At 38.8% G+C, this 21,606-nt stretch overlaps 1 protein-coding gene across 1 annotated transcript in view; it reads left to right on the plus strand.

The window, feature by feature from the left end:
* The window catches only part of MYZAP (myocardial zonula adherens protein), a 143,391-nt gene extending 127,342 nt beyond the window's left edge, over nucleotides 1-16,049 (plus strand). Inside the window, exons 13-15 of the mRNA XM_058294263.2 lie at nucleotides 7,755-8,402; nucleotides 10,762-10,966; nucleotides 12,914-16,049. Of these exons, the coding sequence (XP_058150246.1) occupies nucleotides 7,755-8,402; nucleotides 10,762-10,966; nucleotides 12,914-13,060 (1,000 nt within the window). The 3' untranslated portion in view covers nucleotides 13,061-16,049. The remainder of the gene's footprint in view (nucleotides 1-7,754; nucleotides 8,403-10,761; nucleotides 10,967-12,913) is intronic.
* Nucleotides 16,050-21,606: the final 5,557 nt, after the last annotated feature.

Here is a 21,606-nt window from a genome sequence, read left to right on the forward strand (position 1 = left end):
AAACAATATAAACAGATTGAAGGAAAAAAATCACATGATTATATCCATAGATGCAGAAAAAGCAGTTGACAAAATACAGCACCCTTTCTTGATAAAAACACTCCAAAAGATTGGAATACAAGGAAATTTTTTGAACATGATAAGAGTATATATGAAAAACCTAAAGCCAATATTGTTTACAATGGAGAAATCCTAGACTCCTTCCCTCTAAACTCAGGAACAAGACAAGGATGCCCACTGTCTCCGCTCCTATTTAACATTGTCTTAGAAGTACTTGCTCGAGCTGAGGCAAGAACCAGAAATAAAAGGCATTCAAATTGGAAAGGAAGAAGTCAAAATTTCATTATTTGCAGATGACATGATCCTATACATAGAAAACCCTGAGAGATCTACAACAAAGCTTCTAGAACTCATGAATGAGTTTAGTAAAGTCACAGGTTATAAGATCAATGTGCAAAAATCAGTAGCATTTCTGTACACCAATAATGAGCAAGATCAGGAGGAAATCAAGAAACAAATACCATTCACAATAGTAAATTAAAAAATCAAATACTTAGGAATAAATTTAACTAAAGAGGTAAAGAACTTATACACCGAGAACTATACAAGATTGTTCAAGGAAATCAAAGAAGACCTAAATAAATGGAAGACTATTCCTTGTTCATGGATAGGAAGACTGAACATTATTAAGATGTCTATCCTACCAAAACTGATCTACACATTCAATGCAATCCCAATAAAAATCAACGCAGCCTTCTTTAAGGAACTAGAAAAACTAACTATGAAATTTATTTGGAAAGGAAAGAGACCCCGAATAGCCAAAGACATACTGAAAAAGAAAAACGAAATTGGAGGAATCACACTACCTGACTTCAAAACATACTACAAAGCTACGGTGGTGAAAACAGCATGGTATTGGCATAAGGAGAGACACACAGACCAGTGGAATCGAATTGAAAGCTCTGATATAGAACCTCACATATATAGCCACATAATATTCGATAAAGCCACCAAACCCTCTCAACTGGGAGAGAGTGGCCTATTCAACAAATGGTGTCTGGAGAACTGGATAGCCATATGTAGAAAAATGAAAGAGGATTACCATCTCACACCTTATACAAAGATCAACTCAAGATGGATCAAAGACCTAAATATAAGAGCCAAGACCATAAAAACCTTAGAAAGCAGTGTAGGGAAACATCTACAGGACCTTGTAATAGGAAATGGATTTATGAATATCTCACCAAAAGCACGAGCAGCAAAAGAACTAATAGATAAATGGGACCTCCTCAAAATTAAAGCCTTCTGCACCTCAAAGGAGTTTGTCAAGAAAGTAAAAAGGGAGCCCACACAGTGGGAGAAAATATTTGGCAACCATATATCTGATAAGAAACTTATAACTTGCATATATAAAGAACTCCTATATCTTGAAAATAAAAAGATAAACAACCCATTTAAAAAATGGGAAAAAGACTTAAACAGACACTTCTCCAAAGAAGAAATACAAATGGCAAAAAAGCACATGAAAAAATGTTCCAAATCTCTAGCTATCAGGGAAATGCAAATCAAAACCACAATGAGATACCATCTTACACCCATAAGATTGGCAGCTATGAAAAAAACAGAAGAATACAAGTTCTGGAGAGGATGTGAAGAAAGGGGAACACTCATCCACTGCTGGTGGGAATGCAGAAGGATCCAATCATTCTGGAGGACAGTATGGCGGTTTCTCAAAAAACTAGCCATAGATTTGCCATATGACCCAGCAATACCACTGCTGGGTATATACCCAGCAGAACTGAAAACAAGGGCACAAACCGATATATGTACACCAATGTTCATAGCAGCATTGTTCACTATCGCCAAAAGTTGGAATCAACCCAAATGCCCATCAACAGATGAGTGGATCAATAAAATGTGTTATATACACACAATGGAATACTACTCGGCTGTAAGAACAAACACACTACAAACACATGTGATAACATGGATGAATCTTGAGAACCTTATGTTGAGTGAAGCAACCCAGACATTGAAGGACAAATACTACATGACCTCAGTGATATGAAATAACCAAGCTGCCCTAGATAGCAAGAGATTGAATGAAAGGCTTACAGGAAATCAGAGGGTGGAGGAAGGATGTGAGCCGATGTCTGCAGGGGTGGAATTTAAGACGAGATGGTGGTAAGTATGAACACAAAGAAGAGATAAAATGGGGGCAAGGGGTTGCCTTTGGTTGGGGCTTTGAGGGTTTGAGGGTGGCTGGGGATGGGCGGATGGGTAACATTGCCCAAAAGTGGGGGGAGGGAGGGGTAGCATACGAACACAGGAGAGTGTCAGGTGTTGGTGGAGAGTAAAATGCCGAGAAAATCATATCAAAATATAATAAAGAGGGTTATCTGTTTAGAATGCTCGGAGGGGAGGGTCTGATGCAGGACGGGCTCCTGGGGAATGTCTAAATGCTCATTCTGCCAGAGTGGGTGACACCATGGGGTAGAAACCCAAGTAGTGAGAGTGGGGGTGGACCCACATCCTGGGGAGGACTAATGCCATCAAATAGAGGGAACTGTATCTCTTGAGAGAAAGGGTGGCTCCCAGGGCATTGGGGCAGTTGAGCAAGTTAGGCCCTGAACATAATTCCATCTATCTCTGGAAGTGGCTCCTCGAGAAACGGAGGTTGGCTGTCACTGTGGGCACCAAGGTGGAAGGGAAAATGGATGTTAAATGTGTGGAACCAAGGTAAATGGGGGGTAAGAGAGGAGTTTCGTGAAAGTACACGAGGATGGATATAAAACATGTAATATTACACCATAACATATAGGAGATGACAGACTGATAATGTAAACCATAATGTAAAACATAGGATAACTAAGAATTTAAAGAACTGTGTATCCTAAAGTATGCACCACAATGTAAGCACAGATGTCACCTTGTTTGAAAGCTATTGTCTCAGACTCTGTACATCACGTTAAGTGAATATGATGTGAATAGGGTGTAAGAGTATCGCTGTGGAAGGGAAAAGGTTTTGTGGTGGATGTACGGGAGTGCTGTATATTATATATATGCATTGCTGTGGTCTAGGACTCCTGTGAAGAGAAGTTCAATAATTAGGGGGAAAAAAAAAAGAAAAAGAAAAAGATAGGATGTAGAATTTTTTCCAAGTCAACACGTATTCTTTATCTAACCTTTAAACCCATCACGATATGCCATTTCCTAGTAAGGGACCCTGACATTATATTGGGCTTCAAATTTCAGGGAGTTCTGGATCACAGAGTGGTTCAACAATGGCAATGGAGGAATACTGGTACAGGATACCATTGACAGGTGATATATGGCTGACAGGGAGCTGTACAGAACATATGTCCAGGGTGCATGGTAATGTTTGGATATACTCATAGTGGCAACAATTAAAAACCACAGCAGGGGGTGTACTGGGCTCCTGGCCAGTGGTGCTCTGTTATGGTCCCTAGGGGAGCAGTGACAGTCTCCCAGGTGCAGCGGCGGGGACCAGGAGGGAGTGAGGGTTCAACAGTGAGCCCCTGACGCTAATGACTATGCTTGTGAGCTGATAAGCCTAAAATAAGAACAAGGCCTAGAGCAGCATTGTACCTGGGAATTTCCTCCTGTCAGCCTTCATGTTACTCAAATGTGGCCAGTCTCGAAGCCAAACTCAGCATGTAAATGCAATGCCTTCCCCCCAGCATGGGACATGACACCCGGGGATGAGCCTCCCTGGCACCGAGGGACCACTATCAACTACCAACTGATGATGCAACTGGAAAATGACCTTATACGGAAGGTTCAATGCGGATCAGCAGAATATCCCTGTCTACATAAAATAACATGACTTTAAAATGCTGTTTGACCTAATGTAAGGGGGAAATGGAAAGGAGAAATTAGTTTATATGGCTACGAGTCTCTAAAAAAGAGTCTGGAGGCTGGCAGAAGGATTGCCCTTACGCACAACTGAGCAGAGTCTGAGAGACAGATAAAGCAGATACAACCCCCAGGTATTGGTTCCTTTGAGGGCTAAAGAGACCCATGGGAGTTATGGTTATGGCAGATGGGGTTAACTACCAGGTCAGATGGCCCCTCTTTGGAACTGGTGTTTATGTGTGATGAATCTGGACTCAGATGGGATCTCTCTTCATAAGACTTTCATGCTAATGTGCTGGAGTTGCAGTTAGTGTTGGGGTTTAAGATATATTTAGGGGATTTGAATCTCTGGACTGACAATGTGATAGCCAGGTCCTGAGCCTCAACAGACTCCAGCACCTACAATCCGATTTATTGGACTCACCACACTCAGCTAAGATGGAGTTGAAGAAGGACAACCACCACACCATGGAGCCTAGAGTGATTACAACTGAAAGTGGGAGGATTGCATCCAGCATCCAGGTGGAATCTGAGCCTCCTCTTGACATATAGGTTCAATGGACACAGCCAATCCAATGTCCACATAGAAAAGGTGGCATTGGATTGGGAAAAGTGGACATGGTGGCTGATGGGTATGGGAAAAGGCAGGAAGAGATGAGAGGTGGAGGCATCTTTGGGACATGGAGCTGTCCTGGATGGTGCTTCAGGGGCAATCACCGGACATTGTAAATCCTCACAGGGCCCACTGGATGGAATGGGGGAGAGTATGGGCCATGATGTGGACCACTGACCATGAGGTGCTGAGATGCCCAAAGATGTACTTACCAAATGCAATGGATGTGTCATGATGATGGGAATGAGTGTTGCTGGGGGGGGAGAGGTGGGGTGGGGGTGGTGGGGTTGAATGGGACCTCATATATATATATTTTTAATGTAATATTATTACAAAGTCAATAAAAAAAATAAAAATAAATAAAAAATAAAAATAAAAGAAAAAAAAAGAGAAGGGGATTTTCCAGTTGATGGGTAGAAAGATCAGCTGGGTATTTGGGTTTGAATTCTGGAGCTGTCACTAGTTTTATGCCCTGGAAATACTTCCTTTAGTTTTTGTCCCTGTTTTTTAATTGGCAAAACAGCAAATTGGTTTGTACAGCACCCCCACTCCCACTCTTATGTGACTTTCTTTGTTAATTAACGTATGGGGGAATTGTGGATCATTTCAATTACTTTGTGAGTGACATGGCAACTAGTGGGCAGAAGCCAGGTACACCAATGCCTGTAGCAGTGACACAAATAAATAAGTCCCAAATGCAGAGAGTCCCGTTAAATGGCGGTGGTCTCTAAGGAACCATCCAATACTAACATTCCAGGATTTTACTAAGCCTTCGACTAAGAGGAACCACGCCATTGACCAGGGCCTTAAAAATCCAGTCCCATCAATGAGTAACTCAGCTTTCAGGTTCCGACTTAAATTTTACTTCTTAGAGACATCTTCCCTAATGTCCATCTCAAACTTTATTATTATTATTATTGGTTAACGTCTGCCGCCATTCACCACACTAAAATGAGAATAAGAAATGAAGTGGCCGTGGTTATTTGATCACTAATATATACTATTTGATGAGCACAGTGGCATTCAAGAAATAATTTTTGTATAAACAGATGAACCGAAGGTGAAAGGACGAAAGGACAAATAGCGCGAAATGGGAACTACGCGCCGGCGCGCTGACGTCACTCGTAACGTCCTCCTCTTCGCGCTGCTCCCGGCGCCCTCTTCTCCTTGTCTGTGTTTGTTTCCGGCGTTTCAATAAAGCTTGATTCGGCTCGAAGAAGACCCGTTCTTCCGGGAAGATGGCGTCTCCCGCCCGTGACCCGGAGTCGCCGCCGGCTGTGGATCCGGCGCTAGCGGCTGGAGCTGCCGAGGAAGCCGGGTGCCCGCCGCCTCGCCAGCCGCAGCCCCTGCAGAATGTCCTCGCTGCCCCGCGGCTTCGAGCCCCAAGCTCTCGAGGACTTGGGGCAGCGGAGTTTGGCGGAGCTGCGGGAGATGTTGAAGCGCCAGGAGAGACTTTTGCGCAACGAGTAAGCGTGTGTCCTGCTGAGCCACCGCCAGGCTTCTTCGGTCCGGGCTCCCTGGGAAGCTCCTTCCTCCCACCCCGGTGTTCCCTTTCCTGGAAGGTGACCTTGTCTCAGTCAGATTCATTTCAGTCCCGCAGGCACGGGGACGGCCTTCAGCCACCAAACTGTACTGCATTATGGCCCGTCTCGTACTTTCTGATATTGGCCAGTGTACTGAACAGCTCTATAGCGTTTGGAGTATTCATTAGCACCTTGTTGGTTTTGTTTACCCAGCTATTGTATTGGGTTCTTGAAGGGAGGGTCAGTGCCATAAACTCTTCTTTGTATCCCCTCCTCCTCCTACCAGTGCCCAGTGCAGTAAAGTCTCAACATCATGTGAATTTCTGTGAATTTCATTTCTAAATCTTTCTTACGGGAACCCTAGGAAATGGGAAGAGTGAGATACAAAGAGTGGTTCATTAGGCCGAGAAAGTTTGAACTGTCACTTGTCTGGCAGACTTGATGGATTCTAGCAGGGGAGTGATAAAAATAAGTGATTTTTAAAAAGGAACCTTCATTTAGCAGCTTGGAGGATGGTTTGCAGGATTAAGAGGTTCAAGACAGTAGGAAGATATTTCCAGACAGGTTTCCAATAAGGGTGTTTCTTAAGAAAGGGAAGTAGGAATATGGCTGTGCATGGGATAATTTGAATATGTAGTTGACATAACTCAAGTTTCTGGCCTGCATGCAGAACCATTAGCAAAAATAGGAAAACTGAAGAAGGGTAATAAGTCCCAGGTTGATTTTACTTAGGGTGTGCTGAATTGAGGGAAGGACAGGACAGATACTGTGTTCGTTTTGTCTAGGTAAAAGCTGGAGAAATGGTTGTGGGGCTGGAGAGAAGAGAATCTTGGAAAAATAGAGGAATCTCAATTGCAGAGAAGTGCTCATAATTGAAACTTTGGGAATGAATGTGGTGTCAGAAAGAATAGAGGGCTGAGGATGTAATTTGCGCTATTTATTGTATGACTAAAGAGAAAGAAATCTGAAGAAGGGATTCTCCACTCAACAGAAGGGAAAAATAATATTTGGAGCTTTCTAGTAGAGATAGATGTCTTTGTGAGGTGGACTTTTAAAATCTATAGCACCAAAGTTTCTTAACTTTTTCATCTCAGGGTCTCTTTATGTTCTTAAATACAATTGAGGATCCCAGAGAGCTCTTGGTTATGTTCTATCTATCAGTATTTATCAGTTTATCAGAAATTACAATAGAGAAATCCTTAGAACACAAAAATTCACAAGCACACATTCCACCAGCCATCAGAGCAGTAATGTCATTATATCACATAATGTCTGGAAATCATAAAAATGTATTATTATTATTTAGGAGGTACTGGAGATTGAACCCAGGACCTTGTATGTGGGAAGCAGACACTCAACCACTGAACTATACCTACTCCCAATGTCTTAGTATTATGAACGTAGTTTTGACCTTAGAGGAAAAAGGATCTTGGGGATTGCATTTAAACACTGCTCATCTATTGGAATGACTTATGTTATCGTATACTTAAAATACTTTTGCTGCAGTTCCGATTAGATGAGACAAACACGGTATATCCCTTATTCTTCCTGCATCTCTTGTTTTTTGTAGAGTAATACGGTAATGTATTTGTTTCATTCCTGTTTTGGGGCATTTGGAAATCAGATTTTTGATTTAAAAATCAGCTTTTCTCCCTTTGAGGATAATGCTTTGTCTTTTAAATTTCACATCTCAAGTTTAAAAGCATGCCTTTAATGTATACATGTTCTTTTCTATTTCACAGAAAATTCATTTACAAATTGCCCGACAAAGGTAAAAAGATTTTAGACTGTGTTGCCAAACTGAACGTGGCCATTGCAAAACATGAAGAGTTGAGAGGAAAAAGTCAACTGTTTCATCCTGTGAGATTAGATTATAAACAAAGGCAAAAAGTGATTGCAGGAGTTGATGTGGACACGGATAAGACCCAGAATTCCGATTGGATACTTAATACTTCATCACTAGTTCCTGGCTGTTCCTCTGAAAATAACATCAAGTCATCTAAAACAACCTCACAAAAACAGGGAATTGCATATCTCAATGACGAAGATGACGGGGAAACTTCAGAGGCAAAGAGCACAGTGAACAAGTGCTCAGTTTCCAGCAGCACAGCCAGTGCAACTTTCTTATCCAAAGCTAGTGAGCATCTGCCTCGGAATCATGTTTCAGGTCAAGCAGAAGATATTTCCAGCAGCTCTAACAGCCTGTTTATTGATAGGTTACGAAAGATCACAATTGCAGATGAAGGTGAACATCACTCAGAAGAAAACATAAGTACTGCTAACTTGACAGGCCTCCATAGCGGGACTCAGAAGAAGCCCCATTATATGGAAGTGCTAGAAATGCGAGCCAAAAATCCAGTGCCCCTACCACATAAATTTAAAACAAATGTGTAAGTACCATCAGAAATAAATCTAGCACAGGAACGATAATTGTTAAAACTAAACAAAATTGGGAGAATGCCCTAAGTTCAATGGGCTTTGTCTGAAAGCTACTTGTAGTTAGGAATGAATGTATTTTGGAAACAGAGCAGCCTGTCTGGATGGACAATTTGTATTGAAAAATGCTTTAGTATTTTATAACCAAGTAATTACTTAAAACAGATGGGGGGAATCTTAAATTTCATGATACTTAGCCAGTATTTCATAATAAACAGAATTAGAGTTGGAGAAAGAGTTCACTATGACTTTTTTCCAGAACCATTTTGTAGTATACAAAAACAGCTTCCCCTTAGATTGTAAGCTAAGGGAAAAGCAATTGCAGGAGCTGATATAAACATTCTCAGCAAAATATATTTGAAATGCTTATTCTCTATAAGCAGCATGTACTGTGGTGGCACAAAGAAGTAAAGATTCTGATCCTCAGAGAGTTTAGGATATAGATGAGTACCCAAGTTTTACACACTTGGAAAACAAGCTAAATAATAATGGCAGTTTGGTGGGAGGAAGCAGGTAGGGATAGAGTTAAAAAAAGTGTGGAAACAGATTCAGGCAGGATGGGTGCAAACCATGCTTCTAAGTATCTTGCTGTGGTTTTTTTCCTCAGATCTCTAGAAAAATAAAATCTCTTTGAAGAGAAAATAATTATTTATATGCATATATAACATTCAAATCAGAGAATAGCAACTAGTATCTGCCTAGAATTACAAGAATGTGATGTAAGGTACAAATTGAACCATTACTGAACTGTTCTTTGAGAAACTGGAAATCTCTAGTAAAAAAATACCAAACTTTAACTTCAAAACTTTATTTCTGCTGTATAGAAAACTAGGATTATATTACATTAATTTTTACTTAGGAATAAAAAGCAGTCTTTCATCAAGTAATCTCCCATCTGGTGTACCTTTCCTTACTTCTAGGAAGACATTTTAGAAAATCCGAAGCATCAGTTAATAAATAGAACCAAGAAAACACTGATTCTAGTTCTGTATTATGGTCATTTATCAAGAAGTGGGAGAGAGATAAGAGAAATGAGCTAAGGAAATTTAAGAAAGCTCCTGTGTAGTTAGAAGAGATGAGGAAAAGTCGGGCCTTGAGCAGGCCATAGGCTATTGACAGGTGGTCACTGAGGGGGCTTGATGCACAACCAGAGCTTGGAGGTGAGAGAGGGGTGAGTTTAGTGTCCTTTGTTTTCTCTTCTCTTCCTTTGGCCTTGTACATATTCTTCTGGTTTCATAACACCACCTCCTCTTCCTCTAGCCCAGTCCATCCCAGAACTTGAGATTTCAGTGGCCACCTACCTAGGCAACATGAGTACCTGGGTGTCCTGGCATCTCGGGGTCATCATGTATAACGTGGAACTCCTATTTCTTCCCAATCTGATTTTTTCCTATATTCCCTAAGTTAATAGTGCTACCACTGCCTTGTTTTTTTCTCTCAGTAAAGTGTTTCCCTTATCCCTCATTTCCATATTTGCTAGTCATGAAGACCTACATAATATACCTCCTTGACCTTCATCTTGTGATAATCCTTATTTTCATTTTATCAAAGCAGAGGCTCTCCTTTGTCTTTTGGCTATCGTTACAGCTAAAGCAGTAGTTGTAAAATGCAAATATGAACCCCTTAAATAGACTAGAACTCTTGCGTTTCAGTCTGGGCCTGGTCTGTTCTCCAGCCTTTTCTCTTGCTGCTTTTTCTATACTCACCAACCCTCCTCCGTCCTGTATGCTGCAGCCATATTGTTTCTCACTTCTCATGGGATGCCCTTCTCCCCTACTTTGCATGGTGAGCACTCACTCTTTCAAGACCAAGCTCAAGTTTCACTTCTTTGAAGCTTTTCTTTCAAAAGAACTGGTCGTTTGCTTATGTTCTGGTGTACCATGTATAGATGTCAAGTGTAATGTCTTTGGTGGTATATTGCACTTCAACTATTTAAAATAGTTGTTTTCCTCTACTAGACAATAGACTCCTTTGCAGAAATTTTTTGAAAGAATACATAAGAAAATAGCTTCAGTTAAAGTATAAGATTTAAAGAGGGAAGGAAAAGGCAGAGATATTAGCTCATATATATATATACACACATCCATTATCAGAGCAATGAATTCTCAAATTACCAAGAAGTTTTTGCCAATTTTAAATACATTTTTGAAGTAAGAATATAAGAAGATTTTACCAACAAAGGTTATAGAGGTAAATTGTTTACTGTTACCTTAATACAAGAATTCTCAGGTTAAAGACTTTTTCTCGTGTGTGTGTGAATGTTTTAAATCTGTCTAAAAAGTTTGATCATGTAATGTAAGCTTCCCCCTTCAGATTACCTTTGCAACAAAATGATTCATCTAGTCATTGTCAGAGAAGAGTGTTGTCTATTTCCTCAGAAGAAAGGCTGCACAGGGATAAGAAACATCTTGATGACATCACAGCAGCTCGGCTACTACCACTTCACCATATGCCTACACAGCTGCTTTCCATAGAAGAATCTTTGGTACTTCAGAAACAGCAGAAACAAAATTATGAGGTATTTAGAGTATTAAGGTTATAATTTTTTCTGTCTTTTTATTGGATTCAGCTTATATCAGTCAGAATTTACTCCAGGTTGTTGAAGGAGAAAGGGGATTTAAAAAATAAATATATGTGTATTAATAAAAGGGATTAGGTGCTAGAAAAGTGGTCAGGGAAAGCTGCCACTATGTCTCATGTGTGTCACTAGTTTTCAGTCACTTTCTAGAAATGCAGCGAATAGCTGATGATAATCACAGCTGCCTACAATCAAAATGGAGACATGCTTAAAAAATGTGGGGGGACTACTGCAAAATGTCATTTCTCTTAAATCTGTACATCTCCCTGCTGCTTTTGGGGGAGCAAAAATATCTCCTCTTCTATTAAACTCATACAACTAGTGGAATCAAAACCAGAGCCATGCTAAGAGATTCAGGGAAATGTAGTTCCCAGCCTTCCATCTCCTGTAACATATGGGAAAGCCTAAACGGGCAAGGGGAAGAGAAAGAGTGCTGAGCTGCCAACAGAAATGGGATGCTATGCTTGAAAGCAGGATCTTTGAGCCCATGTGAAGCCAGAAGTCTCCTACTTTTGGAGACTTAGTTTTATATAGTACTTTCTTCAAAGATCAAAGTGTTTTACATAAGCAAGTACTTTTTTGTTTACAGAAAATGAAATGGGAGAAAAGAAGTGTGATGACCATTAAGAGGAAATTGAAAGGGTTATATATACACATAGTAATAATTTGTGCCACAGGAAAACCACAGCCTATCTGACTTCCTAGATACTGCTTGGCTAGATTTTAATCAGGTGCTATACACCAGCTAATACAAAAAACTAGGTTGATATCCTGCCTTGGCATTTTCAGGGCACTCTTTTTTTCTTTCTTTCTTTTTTTAGGAGGTACTGGGGATTGAACTTGGGACCTCGTCTGTGGGAGACAGGGACTCAACCATTGAGCTACATCCACTCCCCAGGGCACTCCTTTTTAAAGCCATTTTCCTTCTCAGGGCATTAAAAATTACTGTGTAGTTATGGCTATAGCATTGAAGAATTGTTTCTGGGAACCTAAATGCCTGTCCTAACTTGTCCTACTGCTTTGAGTTATCTGACATCCATCCATCCATCCATCCATCCATCCATCCATCTTTATATATTTTGGTTTGAATTAAACCCTTCAGGTTCAAATTGACTTCTTTGGCAGATTAGTAGTAGGAGCTCCCATTCCAAGCTTGCCTAACCATAATATGGCCTGAGGGAAAGGACAAGAATTTCAGGCCCTGGAAGAAAGCATGAGGAACGGGAAGAGCCAGGTTAGGAATGAACTTTCAGTTGTCATCAGTCAGCGGTAAATGTATATTAGTACATTTCCAGTATCTTAAATCTAGTTGGACTTTTACTGGATAGTAATTTTTTGTGGGTCTTTATTTGGTGAGAGATATTCAGCTTTTTAATAAATATCTATGTATTTTTAAAATTTTTCACTGTGACATTGAAATGTAACTCTGAAGTCCAGAAGACCTGATTTAATCTAGGGAAGAAGGTTCAGCCAGTATGAGAGTGAATACAACATAAGTGATTTTTGACAACTGATAGTGTGAGTGTGTATGTACATATGTGTGTGTCCACATGCTTAAAAATGTACAAGTGTTTTTAACTGTTCCAGGGCTGATTGCCCAATTTCTTGTGTAGAGTTAAGCTATTTCTATGCAGTGTTGTTTATTATTGAAAGTCCATAACTTAATGACAGCTGTAGCAGGCTGGTGGCTCTCAAAGTTTCCCCAGTTAAATCTGTAGGGGAATATAAGTTGTCAGGCTTGTTACATTGCTGCAGAGAGAGCACTAAGCTGGCAGTTGTGCCCCTTCATTTCTGATTCTGTTAGCATGACTTCTCTCCATTGAAAAGTTGTAGGGAAAGGATGTGAATGTGTAACTTTTTCTTTGCTTTTTTTTTTTTTTTTTAAAGGAGATGCAAGCCAAACTCGCAGCACAGAAATTAGCTGAAAGACTGAATATTAAAATGCAGAGCTACAATCCAGAAGGGGAGACGTCAGGGAAATACCGAGAAGTAAGAGATGAAGGTGATGATCTGTCCTCTGAGGATGAATTCTGAAGATGGGCATTGGAATATTCTCTTCAGTCTCTCACTACTGAAGTGTCATCTTAACATCAGACTTTCTAACTAGTGTCAAGATCAGTGCTAGACATTGTTGAAGGAAAGAATTTTTTAAAGTTACACTAAGGTAGCTTTTTAGAAAAGCCCATTTCATCTTTCAGAAGATGACTTTCATGTGTTTGAGAAGTTTAATATTTGAGCATTGTGTTTGACCACATTGTATTAAAATTTTGCAGTATGTTGTGCATTGGTCTGACATTTTAGTATATGGTAGAGCACTTTTTCCCCCCTCTAAACCAAATTAAAGCAGATACCTTTGCTTTTTCCATTAAAATTTTTTTTTTTTTATTTTTAGGAGGTACTAGGAAATGAACCCCGGACTTTGTACATGTGAAGCAGGCACTTAACCACTGAGCTACATCCACTCCCCTATGTTTTTCCTTATTCTCATCACCTCTATCAAGTAGCAGTTATTTCTAGTCTTTCAGTGAAATTCTTAGTTGTCCCAGGCATCACCTAAAATGAATGAGGAAGACATAATTCCCTTTTATCTTGAGTGAAGAATGGAAGGCAATACTAGAGAATTTTATGCATGACTGCCTGGTAGTGTTGAAGTATTGGATGTGAAGTATCTAGGAAGGAGCTCATAGGAAATGCTTAATGAATGTTTGTTTTCTTCTGTTTTCCCTTAGGAAGAATGTTCTCTTCTGATTAGGAATGAGTACTTTCATAGATGCTGAAAAGTAGAGGGTCCCTCTAGGTGACCAGATTTGCCTTAACTAACATGAGGCAGAGTCTCAGGGACTGATGTAGGTGAGGGGAGTAGCTGTGCCTGTTTTACTTGCTCTGATGAATGATAGGAATGACGGGTACATTTATAGGTCATTAAAGTTTGATAAGGAAGTTAATTTTTTTTAAAGATATAATTGAGTTGTTATCTTGCTGTTGTATCATTTTGTTTTTCCCCAGAAGAGGCATATAAAGGCTGCAGATACCTCAGTCTCATATATCTCAACTTTCATGTCATCTTAAAGGATTATATGGTTGTCTCCAGAGAAACTATACACTTTGGTTATCAAAGATTTTTTTGTCTAATATGTTGGCGCCTTTAAACAGTGTTGAAAGGAAGAATAAAACATTAATTAGAGCAAGTTCAAAATGCTAATGGTGGTGTTTTACTGGTGCTTACTTAACTTCTTACTTTTTGACTGAAAATCCGTTTAGGTCAGATGTACATGTGATAGGAAGGGCTCAATTCTGTATTGTCTGTTCCTAGTCATAGCTACTGCTTTTCATTTCCCTCAATTCCCTTTCCCCTCCCCCCAGAAAGCAAATATAAAAGTATACTCAGCTAAAAATCTCAATTATTTTTAGTTTTAAAACTAACAGTAAATGATTTTATAACATAAAAGTATGTAATGTTTTATTTAACGTATTCTTTATAAAATAAGAAACATCTTGTTATTTATGGAAAGCTGGGTAATATGTAAAGGCTCACAGGACTTACACAGTCCCCTGTAATGCTGTCACTCAGATAGCTTCTTCACATTTGGTTTATGTACTTCTTATTTTTCTATGCATAACTATACATTTATATTTTCAAACTGGAATCATATTATGCATTGTTTACTAGCCTGCTTTCTATATTGTAAACATTTTCCCATATTATTAAATATTTTGTATTTTAAATGGCTGCAAAATATTCCATTTATTGGAAGTACCATAACTTAAAAAATCAATTCCCTATTGTTTATCAGTTTAATTGTTTATATAGTAGTATAATTGTAAATAATGATGTGATCACCATCTTAAGAGATAATCACATCTGTACAAAAATGACTTTTTCCAGAAGATATATTTTGAGAAGTGAAATTGCTTGGTGAAAGGATATATACGTTTTTGAGAATTTTGATGTACATTATTCACCACTAAGATGGTTTCCATTTCCATTCCCACTAATAGAATATCAAACTCCTGGAGTTGAAATTATTACTATTAAGAAATATTGCAATTTTAATAATCACAGAAAAGGATTACATTTTTATTTCCCATTTCTTTTGATTACTTGCTAGGTGTTTTTTCATGCTTGCCATTTATATTCATTCTTTTGAGAATTGCTGTTCTTTTCTTCCCTGTTATTCCCTTGGAGAGTTTGCATCCTTTATTATTTTTAAAGTCCCTTATGAATTAAGAATGTTTATCCTTTATCATATATTGTAATTATATTTTAGTGTGTTATTTACCTTTTAATACAGTTTATGGTATTTCATTGTAGAAGGTCTTTTCTTTGCATTTATGTATGAGCATGCCTTCCATTCCCTGAAAATGGATCAATATCTTTAGTACTTTTATTATTTCACTTTTTCATTTATCTTTAATTCAAAAGGAACTTTTAATCCATCTTGAATTTATTTTGAGATATGGTATGAGATAGAAATTTTAGTTTTTACAGATAGTTGTTGGTTCATTATTAGATTAAATAAACCACTGTTTCCCCACTGATTTATAATGCTATCTTTATCAAATATTAAATTCCTAAGTGTCTTTGGCCTATTTCTGGGCCTTCTAATTTCTTTCACACTTTTAATAATCATGGCTTTCATTGGTTTAGGATTTGGTGGTACAAGTTCTCCCTCCTTTTATTAATGGTTTGATATTTTATTGTGAAATAATGCCTACGAATGTATATTAAACAGATGTATAGTTTGATAAAGCAAAGAGCTGTGTAACCACAAACCAGATGCAGAAAAATAATGCTAGTACTCCAGAATGACCGTGTGTCTTCCTTCTTGATATCCCTCTCTCCCAAAGAGAATGGTAATACCCCACCTCCCCACCCCCTTTTTAAAACTGTTTTTTACCAGTTATGTATGCATCAGTATGCTTGATTTTAGTTTTACCCACTTTCCACTAATATAAAAATGGAATTATACTGTATGTTTTATTGTATTTGGTGTCTGTCACTCAACGTTGCTTATAAAATTCATATCTGTGTAGGTGTGGTTTATTCATTTTCATTATTGTATAAGGTGCCATTTTTATTAATACCACTATTTGCCTATTCTTCTGTGATAGGCATTTTTTTTAAATTGATTTTGTAAAAATATTACATTAAAAAAATATATATGAGGACCCATTCAACCCCACCCCCCCCACTCCACCACTCCCCCCCCAGCAACATTCATTCCCATCATCATGACACATCCATTGCATTTGGTAAGTACATCTCTGGGCACCTCTGCACCTCGTGGTCAATGGTCCACATCATGGCCCATACTCTCCCCCATTCCATCCAGTGGGCCCTGTGAGGATTTACAATGTGCGGTGATTGCCCCTGAAGCACCATCCAGGGCAGCTCCAAGTCCCAAAGACGCCTCCACATCTCATCTCTTCCTGCCATTCCCAATACCCATCAGCCACCATGTCCACTTTCCCCACTCCAATGCCACCTTTTCTCTGTGGACATTGGATTGGTTGTGTCCATTGCACTTCTTTGTCAAGAGGAGGCTCAGATTCCACCTGGATACTGGATGCAATCCTCCCACTTTCAGTTGAAGGCACTCTAGGCTCCATGGTGTGGTGGTTGTCCTTCTTCAACTCCATCTTAGCTGAGTGAGGTGAGTCCAATAAATCAGATTGTAGGTGCTGGAGTCTGTTGAGGCTCAGGGCCTGGCTATGTGGTAGGCATTTTCAGTTTGGGGCTTTTATAAACAATGCTGCAGTGAGCATCTTTGCACACACAAACATTTCTATAATGTTTATGCCTGGAAGTAGAATTGCTGGGTTATAAGATATGCATGTGTATTGTTAACATTTTTTCCCCCATCCTCCCTCCTACATTGTATGAGAGTTCCAGTTCACCAACACTTCGTATTGCCAGACTTTAATTTTAGACAATCTGATATTTATATAGTGGAGAGTCATTGTGGTTTTATTTTACATTTCTCTGGTTAGAGTATCTTCATATGTTTAGTGACCACTTGGATTTCTTTTGAAAAATGCTCATGTGAGTCTTTTGTCCAATTTTCCATTGTGTGTCATCTCTTTGTTTCTCACTGATGTGTAGAAGTTCTTTACATATTTTAGATACTTATCTTTAGTTTGTTACATTTGTTGTAAATAGCCTCTTCCTCTTGGATTACTTTTCATTCTCTCATGGTGTTTTGATGTATAGAAATTCTTGCTATTAATGGCAAATTTATTGGTCTTTTCCTTTATGTTTACTGTCTTTTGTGTTTGGTTCTAAGGAATCTTTCCCTATCCAAAGTCAGGAAGAGATTCTTTTATCTTTAAAAATTTTTAGTTTTTATTCTTTAAAAATGTTCTCTTTTGTATATTTTAATCTTTTCAAAATATATAGGTAAAAAATGCTTTATAAATTTGCCTTCATATTATGCCTTTGATTTGAACTGGAATTTATTTCTGAATGTGTGAGAAGAGTCTGATTTCATTTTACCAAGTGGATTGTTGCTTGTTCTAGCACTATGTGATGAAAAGACAGACCTCAACTGCTCTGCAGTGTACTTCTGCCAAGTATCTGGCATCTGTGTGTGTATGTGTTTTGCTTTCTGGGTTCTGTTTTTGGTTCCCTTCATCTATTTGTACTATTATGCCACCTTATTTCGATAGCATTATGTTATGGCTGGTGCAAGACCTGCCATTCTATTCTACAGTGGCTCGGCTTTTTTTTTTTTTTAGTTTTATCCCTGGTTTGCAAAGGTTTTTTGTTTTTTTTTTTTAAGATTTATTTTATTTATTTCTCCACCCCCTCGCTGTTTGTGCTCGCTGTCTGCTCTCTATGCCTGTTTGTGTGTGCTCTGTCTGCTCGTCTTCTTTTTTAGAAAGTACTGGAAAACAAACCTGGGACTTCCCATATGGGAGCGAGGCGCCTACTCTCTTGAGCCACCTCCACTCCCTGCTTATTGTATCTCTCATTGTGTTTCCTTGTTGTGTCATCTCGTGGCATCATCTCGTTGAGTCAGTTCACTGTGCAAGCCAGTAGCATCAGCTTGCTGTCTTGCTTGTCTTTTTAGGAGGCACCGGGAACCGAACCTGGGACCTCTTCTGTGGGAAGTGGGTGCCCAACTACTTGAGCCACATCTGCTTGCATGGACACGTCCATCCAAGGAGCCCCAGAGCTGCCACACTCCTCCTGGGTTCTACAGGAATCTGGCTTGGCTATTTTTGGCCCTTTGCCAAAAATTTCATAAAAATTTTAGAATTGGCTTTTTATGTTCTACCTACTTAAAATCTTTGGTAGTGCAAATCCTTCATAATTCATTTTCTTTTTTTAAAGATTTATTTTTTATTTATCCCCCCCCATCTGCTTTCTGTGTCCATTAGCTGTGTGTTCTTCTGTGTCTGCTTGTATTCTTGTCAGTGGCACCGGGAATCTGTCTCTTTTTGTTGTGTCATTTTGCTGCGTCAGCTGTCCATGTGTGTGGCCCCACTCCTGCGCAGGCTGCACTTGTTTTGCTCGCGTCGGCTCTCCTTATGGGGCACACTCCTTGTGCGTGGGGCTCCCCTACACGGGGGGTACCCCTGTATGGCATGGCACTCCTTGCACGCATCAGCACTGTACGTGGGCCAGCATCACCACAGGTATCAGGAGACCCTGGGTTTGAACCTTGGACCTCTAATGTGATAGGCGGATGCTCTATCCATTGAGCCAAATCTGCATCCCCTAATTCATTTTCAACAACAAAAAAGTTTGATAGTCTGTCACTTAAATCAATTAGCTTTTTTTTCCTAGCAGAAATAGAGAATTTTAGCTTTACTATTTACTAAAGTACACTTACTGTTTTAAGTAGGATGATCATTTATGAGTTAAATGGAAAATTCAGAAGGCTGTTTTTATTACTGAATACTCAAGTATTTTATTAGATTGAGAAGAGTTAGCAAATAATGAAAAGAAAGGATTAAAGAATAAAGCCAAATTTAGGTTTAAGACTAGAAAACAGTGAATCTGCAGTTGTGAATTCTTTCAACTTTCAATTGATTAAGCCAGAGAAAAAAGTAAGTGAAAATTTGAGGCTTAATCTGAATCCTGGGAGATAGGAGGATTAATCTCGTTATATGTCACTCATATATAGGAGTAGTAATTCATTGTTTTCATAGGACTGGGCCAGAGTGCAGATTATGCTGTGGTTGTCATGTCTCTCTTGATTCATACTGTGAAAAGCTTTTTCCCCTTCTGATGGTTTTTGTATTTGGAATGTTTTTGTTTTTCATCTTTTTGGGATTGTGTGACCATTTTACTGCTGGTGTCTTTACTCTTCCCTCCTCACTTGGTAGTTGCTGCATGAAACTTTTTAGGAGAAGAGATGTGAGGAGAAGCACCATCAAGTTCCTTAGGTTTTATTCAGAGGACCAGGGGAAGTCTGGCAGTTTATCTTGTGCAAACTTAATGATATGGTTTGTAACACTAAAAGAAAGTAAAGTTATTAGGAGGAAAAAAATTCTTTGTATAGGAAAAGCTGAAGAAAGAGCCTGTGCTAAACAAAAGGTTTCTATATCCAGCTCTTATGGGAGGCATGCATAGTCATTTTAAAATATGGCAAATCTCATTGACCTGCTCCTTAACAAGGAAGAGAAACTTAAAGCTTTTATTTTAATTTTTGGCTAAAGTGAGGAAGCTTTGATACTGTGCCGATGAAATAAACCTAGTGTTGGATAATACTGAACTAGAGCCAGACGGGAAATCAGAAGTGATGCTGAAAGCACAGCCTAAGAGCCTGAACAATTAAATATGATCTATGACTTCCCAGATGATTTTAGAAAACTTGGAATAATAATAATAAAAGACAGAAAACAGTGTAAGCCACTGGAATAACATTAGATTATTAGATTTGGGATTTAAATGCCACTATTTCCTTTGAATCCAGTGGGAAGTGTGTACTCTCTGAGGTTAGTGACCTCTTATCTAATGTATGGGGTATGTTTTGAGAGAACAAAATTTCATACTGTGATTTTTATAGAGCACTTTGAGGTCTAAAAGATTTCTATATGAAAACGTTATTGTAGCGATAGTACCAATTATAACTGAAGTAGTTAGGAGGTACTTTTTGGCATGTTAAGTAAAATGTTTTAAAATCACCACCATATGAAACTTAGTTTCACGTTAAAATGAACTGAGAACAATAGAGACTCCCTATAAAAAGTTCTTTTGACAAGGGGAAATTAGGACATTGAACTAAGGAGAGACTCAGCTTTGTATGGAAAAAAATCACATCATTAAGGCAAAAGAATGGGAGTTAGAAATCAAGTCCTTATTTAGAGCCTACAGAAATGCTCCTTAAAAGATGGAGACTCAACTCAGTGCTTATAGTGTCTGAAAATATTGCTATCAAATGTATGATTTCTCCTCATCAGCACCACATATAGTTGTATTGAATTAAATAGCTTTCCTAGTGGTTGTGTTGTAAAAATGAAAGCATATCTTTTATTGGCTATTTAAATTTTTAATACAAAGCTTGCTTTCCCCTTCAGCTACTTTTACTAGGGTCAGAATGATGCACCATTAGGAAACTGCAACTGGCAATTGAAGGAAAATCTGACATCAGCATCTTTAATTCTTAGGAAAGGAAGGAAGCAAGCTTAGATATCATTTGTTCCAAACCCTATAAATGGGGAAGCTGAGGCTCAGAGAAGACTGAAGAGTTGCCTCTGATTGTGCAGCTGGTTCTGACAGTGCCAACTCTTACTGCCCAGCCTAATGTTCTTTGCTTAATATGAAGTCTACTTATAATTAACTCCTTAACTTTTTTTTTTTTTGCAAATTTACAGCAAAAGCACAGTGCCAGAAATTTTATTTTCTAATTCTAAAACTACAGAAATGTTTAGATAATTTCCTTAGATGCTGTTTTCTATTGCAACTAGGTTTGGTTTCTATAGTTTTTTTGAAAAATGAAAATGGATATAGATTTGTAAGTGTGACCCTGTTTCCTTTGCCCTACCTGACTTGGTCTGTTTTGATTACCCTGCTTTTGCAACACCTCTTCCTTTAGTCTTCAGCACTTTGACTTCCATTAACCTACCCAAACTTCTTATCCCTCCATCTCAGTCTTCTGCCACCCTCCGAAGGTAACAGGGGCTTGGGGACCTGAACATTATTACCCCTTAATTGGGATTGTTAATACAAATTTCAGGAATACTAATGGCTTCTGCTGAATGTGAAGCAAATGAATTTCAGAGGAGAGAAACTTCTTTGGAAATTCTTAAAAGTGTCATTCGAATTGAGTCATCTTAATGAAATGTCTGGCTAGAGCAAGGGACCCTCTTGGTTTGTATTCTCTTTTTCTTTTTCTCTCTGGGAACAAGAAGGACTTGGATGAAAGGTCCTTTCTTCTCATTACTGTTCAGTCATCCGCTGGAAGGTAATCTCTGCTTGTGTGCTGCTGTGCAATCTCTGCAATCAATACCTGCAATGAAGAGGTAAAATGTGAAATTGAATAGTGGTCTTCCTTGCCTTTGCCTCTGACAGAGCTTCCTGGTTTGGCAGGTACAGCGGATAGTAGTTCTTATCTTTTTTTAGGTTGTATCCT

The sequence above is a fragment of the Dasypus novemcinctus genome, chromosome 3 (assembly GCF_030445035.2).
Source record: "Dasypus novemcinctus isolate mDasNov1 chromosome 3, mDasNov1.1.hap2, whole genome shotgun sequence".
Classification (NCBI taxonomy): Eukaryota; Metazoa; Chordata; class Mammalia; order Cingulata; family Dasypodidae; genus Dasypus; species Dasypus novemcinctus.